This window comes from Trachypithecus francoisi, unplaced genomic scaffold, assembly GCF_009764315.1.
Source record: "Trachypithecus francoisi isolate TF-2019V2 unplaced genomic scaffold, Tfra_2.0 Lachesis_group10, whole genome shotgun sequence".
In the NCBI taxonomy this organism is placed as follows: Eukaryota; Metazoa; Chordata; class Mammalia; order Primates; family Cercopithecidae; genus Trachypithecus; species Trachypithecus francoisi.
The window spans coordinates 81,497,336-81,516,909 of record NW_022681455.1 but is presented as its reverse complement, the minus strand read 5'-3'; the positions used below and the strand labels follow the sequence as shown (position 1 = coordinate 81,516,909).

The window sequence follows — 19,574 nt, the reverse complement described above, 5'->3', positions numbered from 1 at the left end:
AGAATCGTTGGAACTCAGGAGGTGGAGGACACAGTGAGCCAAGATCCGCCGCTGCACTCCAGCCTGGGGTATAGAGTGAGACTCCATCTCAAAAAAAAAAAAAAAAATCAACTTCATAGAAAAATGTCAAGAATAGTACAGTGAATTATCATATCCCCTTCACCTGGATTCAATCTTACCCATTTTGGTATCTCTGAATTCCAGTACACAGAAGGCACCGAAATGTTGAATTATGGAATGAATCTCATAAGGAAAAATAAGCAAAACATTATGCGCCGACTTCCTATAAGTTAAAGTGACAGGCAGGAATGAACTCTGAAAAAATCTGAGAGAAAAGAAATTAATCAGATAGAAGGATCGAACAAGAAGAAAAGAAAACAGAACAGACACAAAGGCTATATGGGATGTACGTTTATTTCACCTGCTGAATGCTTGCTTTGTTTTATTGCATTTGATTGTCATTTTATTTATTTATTTATTTATTTTTGCTGGGTTTAAGTAGTAAGAGAAATAGACAAATCACCAAGAAGCCAGGTAAATACCACACAAGGACAGGAGAGACCAGCTAAACCGATGGTGTACTCTCAGCAAAACCTTCCTAATTCAACCATCACCTGTTTGCAGTCTGGGATTATTTGGACAAGCGAGGCTAAATTTCATCTTGGCATTATTAATTATTCGAGAAAGTTTGCTAAGCAAATGAACAGTATAAACGGGGGAGATGTTGAATATTTGCTCTAGGGGAGCAGTGAAAAGCAAATGAACGGCTTCCAAATCCTTTCTAATTATATCGATGTGCAGAACTTTTGTCTAATTATTATGTTCCTTGAAAATGAAATAGAATTTTTTTTTCCTAAACCATTTCATATGTTTAAAGCACTGGGGAAAATTCAACTTTAACAGAAAGGCGAACATTTTCATAGGCAGAACACACACACTGCCAATGTACCTTCATGTAAATAAAAAATGTCAAACATTGGATTTTCTGCTAAGCAAAGAGTGTGCTAATTACAAAAGTTATCATTTGCTAGAAAGTTTCATCAGCACACTTCCCTCTTCTGTCAACCGTGTGGAAGAAGTCTGCCCGTTTGCAGATAATGATAGCATCAGCCACTATGTAGGAACTTTTTTTTTTTTCTTTTTTTTGAGACAGAGTCTCAGTGGCCCAGGCTGGAGTGCAGTGGCACAATCTCAGTTCACTGCAGCCTCTGACTCGCAGGTTCAAGCAATTCTCTGCCTCAGTCTCCTGAGTAGCTGGGATTATAGGCACCCGCCACCACGCCTGGCTAATTTTTGTATTTTTAGTAGAGACAGGAGTTCACCATCTTGGCCAGGCTAGTCTTGAACTCCTGACCTCTTGATCCACACGTCTCAGCCTCCCAAAGTCAGGCGTGAGCCACCGCGCCCGGCCGTAGGAACTTTTTTTTTTTTTTGAGACGGAGTTTTGCCCTTGCTGCCCAGGCTGGAGTGCAATGGCGCAATCTCGGCTCACTGCAACCTCTGCCTCCCTGGTTCAAGTGATTCTCCTGCGTCAGCCCCCCAAGTGGCTGAGATTACAGGCATGCGCCACCACACCCTGCTAATTTTGCATTTTTTTAGTAGAGACAGGGCTTCTCCATGTTGGTCAAGCTGGTCTCGAACTTCTGACCTCAGATGATCCACCCACCTTGGCCTTCCAAAGTGCTGGGATTACAGGTGTGAGCCACCGCCCCCAGCCAGGAACATTTTTTTATATGCCAGACTTGACACATTGTTTCACTGAAGCCACAAAACAAGGTAGGCTTCATTATCATGTCCATTTTACTGACAGGAAAACCAAGGCTCAGAGAGGTCAAAGTGTACAGCAGAGACTCAAACCCAGGGCTATCTGGCCCCCAAACCTAAGAACATTACGCTGCATCAGAGACAGATAGGACCTGCCCAAAGTCAAAATCAAAAGGCCAGGGAAAGGGTTGTAAAAAGCTACGGTGATTAAGACATGCAGAATAAACTAAACTATAGTCCAGTTTGGAGGGCATCTGCTAGACACTTAAGCCTTTGTGAGTTTAGGAAGTAAACATCTAATAAGGCCAGGTTTGGCTTATCTAGTTGATTAGAATCACAATAAGGTATGCTTCACTTTATCCAATAAATAGGTATGTGCCTATAAAATTATGTGTAAATCAGGGCCAGGTGCGGTGGCTCACCGCTATAATCCCAGCACTTTAGGAGACAGAGGTGGGTGGATCACCTGAGGTCAGGAGTTCGAGACTAGCCTGACCAACATGGTGAAACCCCCCCATCTCTACTCACAAAAGACAAAAAGTTAGCTGGCCGTGGTGGCGTGTGCCTGTAATCCCAGCTACTCAGGAGGCTGAGGCAAGAGAGTCGCTTGAACCTGGGAGGCAGAGGTTGCAGTGAACCAAGATCATGCCACTGCACTCCAGCTTGGGTGACAGAGCGAGACTCTGTCTCAAAAAAAAAAAAAAAAGTGTAAATAATGTTTTAAAAATTGGAACAGAAAATGGGATTATTCGGAGGTCAAATATGACCCTAGGTAAATACTTCGGAGAATGAATTTTTCCTTTTGGGGACCAATTTGAAAATGAACATATTCCTCCACTGGACTACAATAACGTCCTAAGATTGCAAGTGCAGAGATGCCCATTGGAAGGCACAAAGCAGCCTTCCTGAAAATGGTCTATAGCAATGTTTCTCAAAGTGTGTTCTGCAGATCCTGGGAGAAGGAGGGGTCCACAAAGACAAAAGTATTTTAATCATAATTTGAAGGGTTTTTCAGTGTTGATTTTTTTTTTCTTTTGAGACAGTCTCACTCTGTTGTCCAGGCTGCAATACAGTGGCATGATCTTGGCTCACTGCAACCTCCGCCTCCTGGGTTCAAGCAATTCTCTTGCCTCAGCTTCCTGAGTAGCTGGGACCACACGTATGCGCCACCACACCCAGCTAATTTTTGTATTTTTAGTAGAGACAGGGTTTCACCATGTTGGCCAGACTAGTCTCAAACTCCCAACCTCAGGTGATCCGCCCACCTTGGCCTCTCAAAATGCTGGGATTATAGGCATGAGCCACCCCGTCTGGCCCTGTGTTGACATTTGTACTTACAACACAAAGCGATGGTGGGTAAAACTGCTTGCAGCCTGAATCAAGGCAGTGTTACCACAATGTACTAGACATCTTCCCTCCCTTCTTCCTCCCTCCCTTCTTCCCTCCCTTCCTTCTTTCCTCCTTCCTTTCTCTCTCCCCTCCCTCCCTTCTTTCCTTCCTTCCTCTCTCTCTCCTCTCTCCCCCCACCCCACCCCCTGCTCGCTCTCTCTCAACAAGGTCTTTTTGCCCAGGCTGGAGTGCAGTGGCACAATCATGGCTCACTGTAGCCTCAACCTCCTGGGCTCAAGTGATCCTGAGTGGCTGGGACTATAGGCACGAGCCACCACACCCTGCTAATTTGTTACGTTTTGTAGAGATGGGGGTCTCACTAAGTTGTCCAGGCTGGTCTTGACCTCCAGGGCTCAAGTGATCCTCCCACCTCAGTCTCCTGAGTAGCTAGAACCACAGGTGCATGCTACCATGCCTAATTTTATTTTATTTTATTTATTTTTATGTATTTATGAATTTATTTATTTATTTATTTTGTAGAGATGGAGTCTCACTATGTTGACGCAGCTGGTCTTGAATTTCTGGGCTGAAGAGATCCTCTTGCCTTGGCCTCCCAAAGTGTTGGGACTATAGGTGTGAGCCACTGAACTCAACCATCAGGACATTCTTAAATAAAAATAATTGTTTGTTTGTTTTACTGTGAGTACATGGCAGTAAAGAATATAATAGACAAATTATAGTTATTCAGACTCGGGGATTTGGCAGAAATTTTCTCAAATATAAAATAAGTGAGTCTGTCACTTCAAGGAAACAGCTGACAATATTTGTTGCCAATGTTAAAATTCAAGCTGTCAAGTGAAAACAAGTTGAAGACTTGTTTCCATTACCTTGAGTTTGATAGTTTCCTAATTACTTAAACTCCTTTTTAGGTGGTGATATTAACAAATGTGATTTTTTAAAATACTGTATAATGGCATCTGAAAGGTCAACCTTTAGATTTGCATAACTCACTGAACCAACATTTTCTAAACAACCAATGGCTGATGTTATAAAACCATATATGGGTAAAACAGTCAATGAAAGGGCAAGATAGACCACTGGATTTTAATGTAACACAGTATAAAAGTTCACCTATAAGGTTTCAGATGACACACTGTCACTAACCTTTAAGAAACTGCCACTTGTGGCCTGGCCCGGTGGCTCACGCCTGTAATCCCAGCACTTTGGGAGGTCAAGGCAGGCGGATCATCCGCCTTGGGAGTTCAAGACCAGTGTGACCAACACAGAGACACCTCATCTCTACTAAAAGTACAAAATTAGCTGGGTGTGGAGGCACATGCCTGTAATCCCAGCTACTCGGGAGGCTGAGGCAGGAGAATCGCTCGAATCTGGAAGGAGGAGTTTGCGGCGGAGCTGAGATCACGCCATTGCACTCCAGTCTGGGCAACAACAGCGAAACTCTGCCTCAAAAAAAAAAAAAACTGCACCTTGTAAGCCGGGCATGGAGGCTCAGGTCTGTAATGCCAGCACCTTGGGAAGTGGAGGCAGGCTGATCACCTGAGGTCAGGAGTTTGAGACCAGCCTGGCCAACATGGGGAAACCCCATCTCTACTAAAAATAAAAAAAAGTAGCTGGGCGTGGTGGTTCACACCTGTAACCCTAGCTACTCGGGAGGCTGAGGCAGGAGAATCGCTTGAACCCAGCAGGCAGAGGTTGGCTGCAGTGAGCTGAGATCATGCTACTGCACTCCAGCCTGGCGACAGTGAGACTTTTTCTCAAAAAAAAAGAGAAGAAAACAAAAAAAGAAAAGAAACTGCCATTTGCTAACTTTTGTATAGTATCAAAGAAGAGTGTCTATAGTTACCTGAAAAGGCAATTAAAACATTTCTCTATGCTCCAATTATATATTGTATGAGGCCAAATTTTCTTCATACACACCAGCCAAAACAGCATAACAAAAACATTTTGAATTCTGAAGCAGAAATGAAAGTAGTTTTTCTATTTCTATTGAATAAACTTGAGAAAATGTAAAATAATGCTACTCTTCCTATTAACTTTTTTGAGGCAAATGTAACTGTTTTCCATTAAAAATATTATTTATGTTCAGAAGTAACGGGTTTATTGTTGTTGGAGTTTTTTTGAGACAGGGTCTAGCTATGTTGCCAGGCTGGTTTTGAACTCCTGAGCTCAAGCAAGCAATCCGCCCACCTCAGCCTACCAAAGTGCTGGGATCACAGGTGTGAGGCACTGCAAGAGGCCAATTAGAGACAGGGTCTAGCTATGTTGCCCAGGCTGGTCTTGAACTCCTGAGCTCAAGCAATCCATCCATCTCAGCCTCCCAAAGTGCTGGGATCACAGGTGTGAGGCACTGCACCTGGCCAATTATTATTATTGCTATTATTATTGGGATTTTTTTGAGACAGATCGCTCTGTTGCCCAGGCTGGAGTGCAGTGGCACAATCTCGGCTTCAAATGATTCTTCTGCCTCAGGCTTCCAACTAGCTGGTCTTACAGACACACATCACCACGATGGCTAATTTTCAGCAGAGACAGGGTTTCACTATGTTGGCCAAGCTGGTCTCAAACTCCTGACCTCAAGTGATCCGCCCGCCTCGGCCTCCCAGAGTGCTAGGATTACAGGCATGAGTCCATGCCTGGCCCAATTTTTATTATTTTAAAAGGAACTAATTAATGGACATTTTACATTTTCTCAGTTTAAATCTCTGATATCATAAATACACATAAATATCATAAATATATGCAAAGCTCTTTGAGGTAAGAGTATACAGGGGTCCAAAGGCTTAAAAGGTTTGAGAACTGATGTCCTATAGCAACATTACATTGACCTTTCCAGAGGGCAAAATGGTAATGCACATTTTATAGTACCTCTAAAGTACAAAGGGCAAAGACATATTCTAAGCATATGACACAATGTTCAATTGAAAACATTTTTTCCACACTACATTCAGTGAATACAAAAAGAATGTAGATTCCTCAGGAACAAATTCCCGAGAAGTGAGGGACAGTGCTGTAATTAGAAAAATGATCTGGATTCTAGCCCAGACCCTACCAGTCTCTCCAGACTTTGGTCTTCCCATCTGCAAAGTGAGATATCAGAATGGCCTATTTTCCATTTGCTTCCAATTGTCAATACCATGACTCTAACCAGGGATCCCTAAATAGGGGCCCATAAGCTGTCTCTGGCCTTCAGACTGATTGGCCATCCCTGTTTCTGAGAAGTACCCCATGAGGACAATCAGCTGGTGCTTGGTAAGCAGCTTTCCTTTCAGGTGAGAAATTGATTTTCAGTTACAGTCTCAGTCCAACTCGCTAGACTCTCCTCTGCGGACATCTGCATTTACAACCTCTGGAATAAAAGGCCCTTCAAAACCGGCCCAAATCTCAAACTCTATAATTCAGCTCCAGAGACAGACTGTCTGGGTTTCTCACCCACTCTGCTACATGCTGGCTGTTTGACTTTGGGCAAGTTTCCTTAACACCTCTGAGCCTCAGTTTCATCATCTGTAAAATGGAACAACGCTGACCTCAAAAGGCTGGTATGAAGCTTAGCGAGGTGTTGCCCAAGAGTACTTACAGAGTTCTTGGTACTGGACAGCACTTTGTTAAAGGGGGCTATTATTATTAACGCCAAGGCACAGAAAGGGATTATTTCCTAAACGCCCTTCACACCCCACACCAATTCCCTTTCCCAGCACCTGACGATTGCACTCCCACAATTAAGCTTACCTTCATATCAACTCCCAAATCCCACAGCCACATCCCAACATTCACAAGACCCTCTTCAGACCTCTACTTCTCCTTCCCCACCCTACATCCCTTCACGGAGCTCCTGGCCAGTACCGGTTTCCTTCACGACCACAGCCGGGCAGAATGGTCACAGCACTGACCACTCCCCCAGCCTCTCCTCCGCGTTCCAGACCACTAAGCCTCCCTATCCCTCATTTCGGAGACCCCCTTGGGTCAGGAAGTGGTGGTCCAGGGGTTTATAGCCTAGGATTCTGCCCAAGGCGCGCTCGGGAGGGATGGGAGAATAACAGCCCGACCTCCCGGAGGGGCCCACGGACACTCACCGTCCATCCCCAGCGGCGGCGGTTCCGGGTGCTCGAACCGGAAGCGGCCTCTACACTGTTTGCAGTTCCCCTGGTTACTGCAGGGCCCCGGACCAATGGAGGTAGAGCTCCAATTACTGAGCCCGCCCCCGGGGAGTGACGTCATGCCGGCGCACTGGAACTCCTCCTCCGAACCCCCGTCTGACCCACCCCGGGCCCCCTGGATCGTTGTGCGCAGGCGCGCTGGACCAAGGGCCTTGGAGGTGCGTTGCGCATGCGCCTCGGGCGCCGCCGACTGAAGTAGCAATGGACGCGTTGGAGTCGTTGTTGGACGAAGTGGCTCTGGAGGGGCTCGATGGCCTGTGTCTGCCAGCGCTGTGGAGCCGTCTGGAGACGCGAGTGCCGCCCTTCCCGCTGCCTTTGGAGCCCTGCACGCAGGAGTTTCTCTGGCGGGCCCTCGCCACGCACCCGGGCATCAGCTTTTATGAGGAGCCTCGGGAGCGACCCGACCTACAGCTCCAGGACCGGTCAGCGGGCGGCCTGGCCTGGCGGGCGGGCGGGCGGACGGGCGCAGGGCCCGGGGGCTGATGGAGCTGGGGGCTGGGCGGGAGAATGGAGTGGGGCCGTGTAAGTACCGTAGGCCTGATGATTGAGTTGGGGCGCGGCGGTTAGGCTAATTTGGGGTCCCTCAGGCCTGGCAGGGCCCTGGAGTCTGATGGAGTTGGCGCGGGGAGGGGGAGAATCTAGTGATGTACCGTTTTGTCCCTGTGTGTGTTTTGGTGTAATGGCGAACAAGACTGGGGATATTCTTCAGGCTTAAAAGAAGGTTTCCTTGATATTGGAGGGTAGGATTGGAGTAGGAAGACACTTTAGAGCCAGACTGGAGACTCTTGAGATCAACGGACCCTCATGGAGTATTCATTAAGTGCAGATAGAGCGCCTGGGGCAACTCGAGATCTGCATATCAGCACAATTAGCGATAATGCTAAAAGCTGACATTTATCAGGGACTTTATGGGTGAGGTGTTGTTCTTTCTTTCTTTTTTTCTTATTTGAGATAGAGTCTCACTCTGTGGCCCAGGCTGGAGTGCAGTGGCACGATCTCGGCTCACTGCAACCTCCGTCCGCCTCCCAGGTTCAAGCGATTCTTGTGCCTCAGCCTCTTAACTGGGATTACAGCGTGTTCCACCACGCCCGGCTAATTTTTGCATTTTTAGTAGGGATGGAGTTTCACCATGTTGGCCAGGCTGGTCGGGAACTCCTGATCTTAGACCATCTGCCCGCCTCGGCCGCCCAAAGTGCTGTGATTACAGGCCTGAGCCACCGCGCCCGGCCACAGTGCTGTTCTAAAAACCTGTTCTAGAAGCTTAGGAGCTTATACTCACTTGATCTTCACTTGATTAAACTCCTTTAAACAGGAGATTAAATTCACTTGATAGTCACCTATGAGGTGGGTGCTGTTATCTTCCTCATTTTACAGAGGAAGAAACTGAGTCACAGAGAGGGGTTATGTAATCTGTCTAAGATTCTGGGGGCAATAAGTGACTAAGAATTGATTTGAACCCACGCTATTTCCAGCGGCTGTGCTCTTAAGCCATATTGTGAGGTTCAGGGGAGGTTCCAAGAGATAATAATGTCCAAGATGTGCGGGGCTCATACCTGTAATCCCAGTACTTTGGGAGGCTGAGGTGGGCGGATCACAAGGTCAGGAGTTCAAGACCCGCCTGACCAACATGGTGAAACCCCGTCTCTACTAAAAATACAAAAATTAGTCTGGCATGGTGGCGCATACCTGTAATCCCAGCTACTCAGGAGGCTGAGGCAGAAGAATCACTTGAACCTGGGAGGCAGAGGTTGCCGTGAGCTGAGATTGCGCCATTGTACTCCAGCCTGGGTGACAGAGTGAGACTCCATCTCCAAAATAAAACAAAATAATGTCCAAGACAAAACAGCCAGTTGGCAAAGAGGACTGTTGGAAAGAGAACAACAAATGTGAAGTAAGTGGCTGCAGTGTGGAATTGGAGGTAGGGAATGAGGAATAACTAGGACTGTGCTAAGATCCTTAACACAACATGTTATGTAATGTTTACAGCAACCTTAGGAGATGGGTAATATTCTCCCCATTTTCCTGAAGAGAAAAATCGAGGCCCTGAGGGGTCAAATGGCATGCTACAGGTCGGACTTTGAGGAATATCTGAGTTCAGAATGTACTCTGCCCTTAGCCAAATTGGACTGGAATCAAGTCTTTTAACCTACTTAAAGAGTTTACCAGCTTGTAATCCCAGCACTTTGAGAGACAGAGGTGGGCGGATCACTTGAGGTCAGGAGTTCAAGACCAGTCCGACCAACATGGTGAAACCCTGTGTCTACTAAAAATACAAAAATTAGCCGGGCATGGTGGTGGGCGCCTGTAATCCCAGCTAGGCTGAGGCTGCAGTGAGCCAAGATTGTGCCACCGCACTCAAGCCTGGGTGATAGAGGGAGAATCCATCTCAAAAAAAAAAAAAAGTTTATCCTTTATCAAAAGGATAGTGAGAAGTCACTGAAGAGAGGGTCAGAGTAGGGCCAAAGAGTGAAGTTGAGAGATTTTTAGTAATCTAGTCATGGTCTGGCTTACCATGGTGGGTGTGGGATGAAGAGCACAGGCAGTCAAGACATAGCAGGCCAAAGAATCAAGAGGCTTTGGAGACTGATTGGATGTGAAGTGTAAGGAAGGTAGGAATCAAGGGTGATGCCCTCTGGTGGCTGCTGTTTGGGCATCAGCCAAACAGGCTGCTGAGCGAACCCTGATTCTCATCTCTGAGGCTGGGAACATGGAAGAACAGCGTGGGGGTTGAGTCTGGGGGAGGTGGGGACTTTGCTGAAGGGACATGTGACACATTGAGCTTTAGGTTCTTTTGAGTTGTCCAAGTGAAGAGTCTTAATTAGTAAACATCTGGCTTTGTGGGAGTGAAAGCAGGCCAGAGGGAGGGACTGAGCTAGACATTTGTGAGTCATTCTGTGCAGCTGGTAATTAAAGCGGCTGGCTAAGATCAACCCTAAGAGAGAGTGTCGTGTGGTTGGAGGTCTTGAGACATAGCCCTGCAGTGCACCTACATTTCAAGGCTGGATGGAGGGTGAGGGACTTTCAAAAGAAGATGGAGGCGGTGTGGCTGGAGAGGTAGAGGACAGTCAGGTCAGAGTGTTGTTCTGGAAGTTTGGGAGGAGACAGGATGATTTAAGAACGGAGGGTTGGGCTGGGTGTGGTGCCTCACGCCTGTAATCCCAGCACTTTGGGAGGCCGAAGCTGGTGGATCACTTGGCCAACATCGTGAAACCCTCTCTCTACTAAAAATACAAAAATCAGCTGGGCGTGGTGGCAGGCGCCTGTAATCCCAGCTACTAGGGAGGCTGAGGCAGAAGAATCGCTTAAACCCAGGAGGCGGAGGTTGCAGTGAGCCGAGATTGCGCGACTGCACTCCAGCCTGGGTGACAAGATCAAAACTCAGTCTCTAAAAAAAGAGAATGGAGGGTTAAATAGTACAGAGAACACAGAGGGGATAAGGAAGGAAAGGACTGAAACATGTACATGGGATTTAGCTGCAATTAGACTAGTATAGGATGTGAGTGAGATTTCAAAAGAAAAAACTTGACAAGCAGCCAGGCAAGGTGGCTCACACCTGGAATCCCAGCACTTTGTGAGGCTGAGGTGGGCAGATTATTTGAGCCCGGTAGTTGGAGACCAATCTGGGCAAAATAGTGAGGACAAAAAAATTATATATATGTATGTATGTATTTTTAAAAAAAAAAAAAAGAAGAAAAGAAAACTTGACAAGCTTGGCTAACTGCATGAAAGAAGCACAAATGAAAAATGGCCCCATGGTGTTGTAAGAGGCACCCAGGAGAAAGCGGTGGCAAGAGGGGAAAGAAAGGACTTAATTGGAGCTGGGGAGAAGCAATCATATTTGGAATAGGAGGTGTTTAATAGACAATCGAAGACATTGGATCTGTATTTGGAGAAAAAGGACTGAGGATTCAAAGGTGAGACTTGTTAACATGCAGACGGTAATACAAACCCTGAAAATGGATTAGGATATTAGAGAGATAACTAAAGAGAGATGGAAAGATGAGATCTTAAAGGGAGGAAAGCTTTGGCCGCTTGTGGTGGCTCCCACCTGTAATCCCAGCACTTTGGGAAGCTGAGGCAGGCAGATCACCTGAAGTCAGGAGTTTGAGACCAGCCTGACCAACGTGGTGAAACCTCATCTCTACCAAAAATGCAGAATTAGCCGGGCATGGTGGCACACTTCTGTAATCCCAGCTCCTTGGGAGGCTGAGACAGAAGAATCACTTGAACCTGGGAGGTGCAGGTTGCAGTGAGCTGAGATCACGCCATTGGACTCTAGCCTGGGCAACAAGAGCAAAACTCCGTCTCAAAAAAGAGGAGGAAAGCCTTGAATCATTTCGTCCAATTTGGTGGTTTGGAGACTGAGCACTAGATTTGGAAGGAAACAAAAGCCCATGACTTGGCCAATAAGGAGGTTTAGGTCCCAGCATCCAGCTTCTGGAATAGTCTGGGGAGTCCTGGAAAGGTCTGCGTTCTGTGGGATAGAAAGGCAGGAACCTGCTTGTCAAGATTATCTGCATTTATAAGGCAGGAAAACTGAGTGATCTCACTTCTCTCTGATCTCTGCTGGAGGTTGTCAAAAGAACACAGCCAAGCACGCATTATTTCTGAAGCTGAATTGTGCTTTGATATTTGTGCTTTTCTCCTTAGGTATGAAGAAATTGATTTGGAAACTGGAATTTTGGAGTCTAGGAGGGACCCGGTGGTCTTGGAGGACGTCTACCCCATTCATATGATCTTAGAGAATAAGGATGGCATCCAGGGCTCATGCCGCTACTTTAAGGAGAGGAAAAACATTACCAATGACATCAGAACCAAGTCCTTGCAGCCTCGCTGTACGATGGTAGAAGCCTTTGACAGGTAACTATTTTGCACCATCAGAAATTCCTGGGAATCTGGCTGGGTGCCGTGGCCCACGCCTGTAATCCCAGCACTTTAAGAGGCCAAGGCAGGTGGATCACTTGAGACCAAGAGTTCAAGACCAGCCTGGCCAACATGGCAAAACGCTGTTTCTACTAAAAATACAAAAATTAGCCGGGTGTGGTAGCACATGACTATAATCCCAACTACTGTAGTGGCTGAGGCATGAGAATCGCTTGAACCCAGGAGGCGGAGGCAGGCTGCAGTGAGCCGAGGTCATGCCACTGCACTTCAGCCTAGGCAACAGAGTCAGACCCTGTCTACAAAAAAAAAAAAAAAGGAAGAAAAGAAATTCCTAGGGATCTGAGTGCTTTGTATGTGTAGTCGGAGCACTTTGATCTGGCCTACAACCTTGGAGTCTGTCAGAGTTCACTAGCCCTGCCCTAAGCCAGTTCTTGGCCTTCACTTGCCTTCTTCACTGGGGTCAGGGGTCCTGCCTTTCTCTTTCCTTTGTGCTCACAGTCCTCGAACACTTGAATGGTGCCCTTTCTGTCTTCCTAGCTGGGCCCTGTGCTGCCCAGCCGTTCTCTTGTGAATCCTCAGTCAGTATCCCAATTCCCCAGAGTGTCTAATCCAGATGATCATTTTTCAAGCACCTAACCCCATTCCTGCTTTCCTTCGTACTTCACAGGGCAATGTGAACTCTGCTAATTTCCACTTTCTTCCTTGACTTGCAGACTTTTCCACATTTCTTCCCTGTTTACTCTCATCTCGGAGGAGGTGAGAAATGGTGGCCCTGTCTGAGGCTGTGATCTGGATGCTTCCCTTCCTCCTTCTCCCCCCAGCCCAGCTCCCTCTACCCCTCTCGTTCCCACCTCTTAGTTAGCTCATCTTTGTCCTTGATTTTCTTTTTTCTTTTTCTTTCTTTTTTTTTTTTTTAGACAGAACCTCATTCTGTTGCCCAGGCTGGAGTGCAGTGGTGTGATCACAGCTCATTGCAGCATTGCCCTCCTGGGCTCAGGAGATCTTCCCACCTCCCCACTGAGTAGTTAGGACCACAGGCGCATACCACCACAACCAGCTAAGTTTTATTTTTTGTAGAGACGGGGTCTTGCTGTGTTGCTCAGGCTGATCTCAAACTTCTGGGCTCAAACAATCCTCCCACCCCAGCCTCCTAAATGGCTGGAATTACAAGTGTGAGCCACTGCCCCATCTGTCCTTGATTTCTACTGAAGTTTTCCCTTCAGCACATGAACACAGTTTACGCATCTCACAGAAGAACCTTCTCTTGACCTCAACTGCCTTGTAACTGGTTGTCTCTTTGACTCTGCAGCTGATTCTTAGATGAATCAGCCCCATTCACTCTTTCTCCCTCTTCACCTCCCCTTCACTCCTTTGCCCACTATAGTCCTAATTCCTGACTATCACTTCACAATTTTATCCTCTAAGATCCCAGTTAATAAGCCATGAACACTGTTAGGCCCCTAATGTTCTTGACCCTGCTACGCTATTAAGGACTCAAAGCTTTTGTGCCAGTGGCCTCCTGCCTTAATTTGTTTTTCTACTTTCCTTGCCATTCCTCACCAGCTTATTTGTGGATTCACCTAACTTCCACCACTTAAATGTTGGCTGGTGGGCTGAGCAGTAATCCGAGCACTTTGGGAGGCCAAGGCAGGAGAATTGCTTGAGGCCAGGAGTTAAAGACTAGCCTGGGCAATATAGCAATACCCCATCACTACAAAAAATTAAAAAAACAAAAAACTAGCTGGGCATGGTGGCACACTCTGTAGTCCCAGCTACTTGGGAGACTGAGATGGGGGGATTGCTTGAGCCCAGGAGTTTGAGGCTTCAGTGAGTGTTGATTGCACCACCACACTCCAGCCTGGACAATGGAGCGTGACCCTATCTTTTTTTATTTATTTCTTTTTGAGACAGAGTCTTGCTCTGTCACCTGGGCTAGAGTGCAATGGCACGAACTCAGCTTACTGCAGCCTCCACCTCTCAGGTTCAAGTGATTCTCCTGCCTCAGTCTTTCGAGTAGCTGGGATTACAGGTGTGTGCCACCACGCCTGACTTATTTTTGTATATTTAGTGGAGACATGGTTTCACCATCTTGGCTAGGCCGGTCTCGAACACCTGACCTCAGGTGATCCACCCGCCTTGGCCTCCCAAAGTGCTGGGATTACAGGCGTGAGCCACCACGCCTGGCTGACTCTATCTCTTTAAAAACAACAACAACAACAACAAAAAACCACATTGACTGCTTCTAAAGGTTCTCTGTCTAGTCCTAGATCTGTCCCAAGCAGCATATGTGTTATTCCAATAACCTGCCGTGCATACTCAGTGTGATCATCACTCTCCTTCACCCCAAACCTGCCTTATCTTCCCGTCTTAGTGTATTGTGTGTTGCTAGAAGAGAATACCTGAGGCTGGATAATTTACAAAGAAAAGAGGCTTGTTTAGCTCACAGTGCTGCAGGCTGGGATGCTCAAGGTCATGGCACTGGCTTCTGGCAAGACTTCTGTGCTGCCTCATAACATGGTGGAAGGTCCAAGGGACAGTGAACATATGCAGAGCGGCAAAACCCAGAGGGCATCCTTGCTTTACATCAACCCGCTCTCACTGGAGCTAATCCATTCCCAAGAGAATAACTCATTCTCTTCTCCAGGTGGCATTAATCTGTTTATGAGGGATCCACCCGAATGATCCAAACAACTTCTGCTAGGCCTCACCTCCCAGTGCTGCTGTGCTGGTGATTAAACTTTTTTTTTCTTCTTGAGATGGAGTTTTGCTCTTGTCGCCCAGGCTGGAGTCCAATGGCATGATCTCGGTTCACTGCAACTTCCACCTCCCAGGTTAAAGGGATTCTCCTGCCTCAGCCTCCCGAGTAGCTGGGTTTATAGGCGCCTGCCACCATGCCCAGCTAATTTTTGTATTTTTAGTAGAGACGGGGTTTCACCATGTTGGCCAGACTGGTCTTGAACTCCTGGCCTCAGGTGATCCACCAACCTTGGCCTCCCAAAGTGCTGGGATTACAGGTGTGAGCCACCGCGCCCGACTTACTGGTAGTTATACTTCAACATGAGTTTTGATATGGACAAGCCTCATCCAAACCATAGCACTGCCTTTCCTCATTCTTTATTCTGGTCAGATGTACTTCCATGCATGCGGCTATACAAGCCATAAACGTGGGACTCTCCTGGGCCCCAGTGTAATGGGATGTACCCTGACCACACTAGGCAGAGGTTTCAAACTGACCAAATCTGCCCACAGATGAGCTTTGTGTGCCCAGCATGGTATTCTGTTCGGTTTTTAATTTCATTTCATTGCTAATATTTAAAAACCTGGATTTCTAGCTTTTCTTGAAAAATCACAAGATCTAGCTGCACTGAGACCAATTTTTTACAGGGAGTTATAGGCAGAGTTCCCCTCAGCTGGCTGTGTACCGCCCGGTTCCATACACCATGAGGTTGTGTTCGTGTTGTGTTTGTGTGTGCTCCCTGCCCTCCTGATCAGGTCCCAGCAGGCTCTATGTGATTTTGCCACTGCCCACACAGTACTCCAACCTCAGTTTCTTCACTCTGCACTGTACCTCAACATGCTGGACTCCTTTCTGTCTCAAGGCAATCCTTGTGCTGTTCCTTCTGTCCAGAATATTCTGCCCACAAATCTTCACATCGCCACATCATTCAGGCTTCAACCTGACTCCTCTGGAAGTGTCCTCCATTGCCCAGACAGCATCATAGTACTCTTTATGGCACCAAAAATGGTTTTAAGTGTTTGTTTATGTCACTGTTTCCTCACTAGATTATACAGTGCTCGAAGGCAGGGACTCCATCCTTCTTGTTCACTGCTATGTCTCTTAGTTCTATAATATGCCAGCACAAAGCCGGCTTCTAGAAATACACGTTTGAAGTTGTAACCCCTGACCCATGTTATAGAATCTGAACTCCCCAGCACGGCATCAGAGGGCCATTGGGAATGTAGACGCTGCTGGCCTCTCAAGCTTTCCTTCTGCTTTTTGCTAGGTATCACACTCCAGACTTTGTAGCCATGCTGCACCTCTTACCTCCAGGAGCAGGTGTGCTTCTTCGTGCCTCTGTAACCATGCAGCTTCTGTATCCTTCCTCTTCTCTCTCTCATCCATCCAGCTCACTGCTAATACAAGAGTTACCTCCTTGCCTGGTGCGGTGGCTCACGCCTGTAATCCCAGCACTTTAGGAGGCTGGTGGGCGGGGGGGTGGATCACTTGAGGCCAGGAGTTCGAGACCAGCCTGGCCAACATGGCAAAACCGCATATAGGCAAGTGCTTATAATCCCAGCTACTAAGGAGGCTGAGGCAGGAGAATCACTTGAGCTCCGGAGGCAGAGGTTGCGGCGAGACGAGATAGCGCCACTGCACTCCAGCCTGGGCGACAGAGGAAACTCTGTCTCAAAAAAAAAAGTCATCTCCTTGAGGCGTTTTCCCTAATCCCTGTGCACACACTCTTGTTTATATACGCATATTTGAATTAGGGCTCCTCATCTATGCCATCAACAACTAGAGCCTCTTTCTGTCAGAGAAGTTATGACCTCATACTAGCATTGTTCATTTTACGTTTTTTTCTCCTTCAGTAGCCTGTGAGCTCCTTGAAGGTAGAAACTATTTTTATTTGTTTTGGTATACTGGTGTACTTTGCATGATACTTCATTGGCATTTGATAACCTGTAAGATGACCACAGTCAGCAAATTAAAACTAGCAGGAGTCATCGAATCAGCTAATTGGCAATAATTAAAAGAAACATAGGGATCATGACAGTGAAGGATAGTAAACTAGTCAGAGTAATGATGTTTTAAAAGCAGCAAACCAGTGCCCCGTTTTCAAACTTTTTTTCCCCCAACTGACCTCTTACAATTTAACTTAGTGAGCCTGTTTTGAGAACAAAAGAGCATAGGTCCTAAGTTCGTGAAATTCAAATACATAAAGTGAACTCTCTGTCATGTATATTCACAACCTAACATTCTTTTTGAAGATGGACTATATGGGCTTCTGTGACTTAGGCAAAATACTGATTTCAGGTCTCAAACAATGTGAAGAAAGATGCAGTGAAGTTAAAACAGCCTCTCTTTTCCTTTGTACCTACTTAGTTGTAGAAGTAAAGTCATCTGGTATGGGGAAGAAGGAAGGAAAACTGTCAGACTGAGTTACTGAGTCGGGGGCGCTGCAGAAGGACCTCGTGACCAGGCATCTGTAAATCCTGGGGCTGAAAAGAGTGGATGTTGGCTCCCAATAAATGGAATTGGTAGCCTGTGAGCTTTTATTTATGGACCCTTGGTGACTCCTTCATCTGGGAAAGGGGGATCATCTACCTTAGGCCATTTCCTGCTGATATAGCAGAATACCACAAACTGGTTAATTTATAAAGAACAGAAGTCTGTTTGGTTCATGGTTCAAGGGGCTGTAAAGTCCAAAAGCATGGCACCAGCATCTGGCAAGGACGTCCTACTCCTGAGATAACTAACCCACTCCCATGATAAATGCATTAATGTATTCATGAGGGCAGAGCAGAACTCTCATGGCCTAATCACCTCTTAAAGGTTCTTCCTCTTACTACTGTTACAATGGAAATTAAGTTTCTAACACATGAACTTTCGGAGGACACATTCAAACTTGAGTCTTCTCCAGTTGAGTAACTTGATGCCAAGGAGCGAGTGAGGGATGGGTTCCCCGGCAGCACATCCTTGTGGGATCTCCCAGCTGCAGGGCCAGGGCTTGGACTCTGAGAGTGGGTGAATGGAGCAGGTTAATTTGCTCAAGATGTTAGATTGAGCAGGCCAGGCACTGTGGTGGAGTCTCCATCATCAGTGATGGGGAATGCACAGTAAGGACTGTTAGGTGTCAGCATAGAAATGAGTCTTCTCACTTGGGCTGTCCTCACATGCCTTGCTCGGAAGTGGTTTTGGCCTCCTTTGGTGCATTCTTTCTCACATGTCAATTTAGTAGAAGGAACAAATGATTTGTGCAAGGTCTGGCCTTCAACAGTGAAGTCAAAATGAGACTGCGGGTCCACTGATTGCACCGTTCAGGGCTTTTGACTCTGAAGATTATTTTATCAGTCAGCTCACTAGCCTAGTTCATTTACTTAACAGATATACACAGAGCCCCATTGTCACCCAAATTCATTATTCTAGGCACTACAGATGTCCTGCTGAACAGGTTGACAATATGCCTGCTCTTATATTTGAATGAGGGAATCTGACAAGAAAGTTGGCAAAAAAAAAAAAATATATATATATATAGTCATTTCTGAGAGTGCTAAGTGCTATGAAGAATATGGAAATTGTGGGGGTGGGGCTGGAACTCTAGTTGGCATTTTCTGGAAAGGCTGAGGAGTTGACAACTGAGCTGTGACCTGAATGATGAGAAGACATCAGTCACCTAAAGACCTGGAGGAAAAGCAGCTAGGCCGAGGAAACAGCAAGGGCAGCACCCCTGAGGCTTGTCTTAGGAACAGGAAGCCTCCTGTGAGTGAGGGGCAGAGCCGTGGAGGATGAGATGAGCAAGGCAGGGAGGGCTGGGCCATGGAGAGCTTTCCAGGAGGACCAGGATGAGGATTTGGGTTTGGCCTGAGCACTTTGGCAATCCCTGAAGGGCTTTCAGCAAGGAAATAAGATGGGCCCTCTTCCTTCAGCACACTATACTCCTTTTTGTCTTTTTTAGCACACTACACGTCTAAGACTGAAAACTTCCTTAGCTTAATTTTGGGGTCTTGTGAACTCCTAGGAAGGAGCAGAAAATAAGGATTCTGTACATTTCTTTTTCATATCTCTGTTTTCCTAAAATCAGTTAAACTTATTTCTTCATGCAATTGTTTCTGATTTGCAGGTGGGGGAAGAAACTGATCATTGTTGCCTCCCAGGCCATGCGGTACAGGGCTTTGATAGGCCAGGAAGGGGATCCGGACCTGAAGCTGCCCGACTTCTCCTACTGCATCCTGGAGCGGCTAGGCCGGTCCAGGTGGCAAGGGGAGCTCCAGCGAGACCTTCACACCACTGCTTTCAAGTAAGTGGGAGGATTTGCTTCTCTGCTTTAAATTATACATCATTGCACCCTGAACCCCAAACGCAGGGGCCTGCTGCGGTATCTTCCCCCAGGCATGGCTTTTTGTTTCAAGGCCATGGTCACACAGTGACTGTTTTCCTAGATTGGCTGGACAGGAGGTTTGTGTCTCTGGTGTTTATGTCCAAATGAGACACTCTATACGTTGATAAAAGCTACCAGCAGAGCAAATGACATGGCTCTTCTTCTCCTCCAGGGTTGATGCTGGGAAGCTGCACTATCACAGAAAAATTCTGAACAAAAACGGGCTGATTACAATGCAGTCCCATGTGATTCGATTACCCACTGGAGCCCAGCAACACTCAATCCTCCTTCTACTGAACCGGTTTCATGTGGACAGGTATGG

General features: G+C 46.7%; 2 protein-coding genes across 7 annotated transcripts in view; one reads left to right on the top strand and one right to left on the bottom strand.

Moving 5' to 3' along the window:
• KIAA0556 (KIAA0556 ortholog) overlaps positions 1-7,267 on the bottom strand; it is a 233,770-nt gene extending 226,503 nt beyond the window's left edge. For 2 of the 6 annotated variants that reach the window (XM_033217909.1, XM_033217912.1), the window contains exon 1: positions 7,185-7,252. In XM_033217909.1, coding sequence (XP_033073800.1) covers positions 7,185-7,191 — 7 coding nt within the window. In that variant the 5' untranslated portion in view covers positions 7,192-7,252. Of the gene's footprint in view, positions 1-7,184 lie in introns of all 6 variants that reach the window. The other 4 variants (XM_033217911.1, XM_033217913.1, XR_004438849.1 and 1 more) reach the window with 3 other exon arrangements.
• Positions 7,268-7,429: 162 nt separating this feature from the next.
• GTF3C1 (general transcription factor IIIC subunit 1) overlaps positions 7,430-19,574 on the top strand; it is a 102,188-nt gene continuing 90,043 nt past the window's right edge. The window contains 4 exon segments of the mRNA XM_033217908.1: positions 7,430-7,690; positions 11,919-12,128; positions 18,995-19,171; positions 19,425-19,568. Coding sequence (XP_033073799.1) covers positions 7,470-7,690; positions 11,919-12,128; positions 18,995-19,171; positions 19,425-19,568 — 752 coding nt within the window. The 5' untranslated portion in view covers positions 7,430-7,469.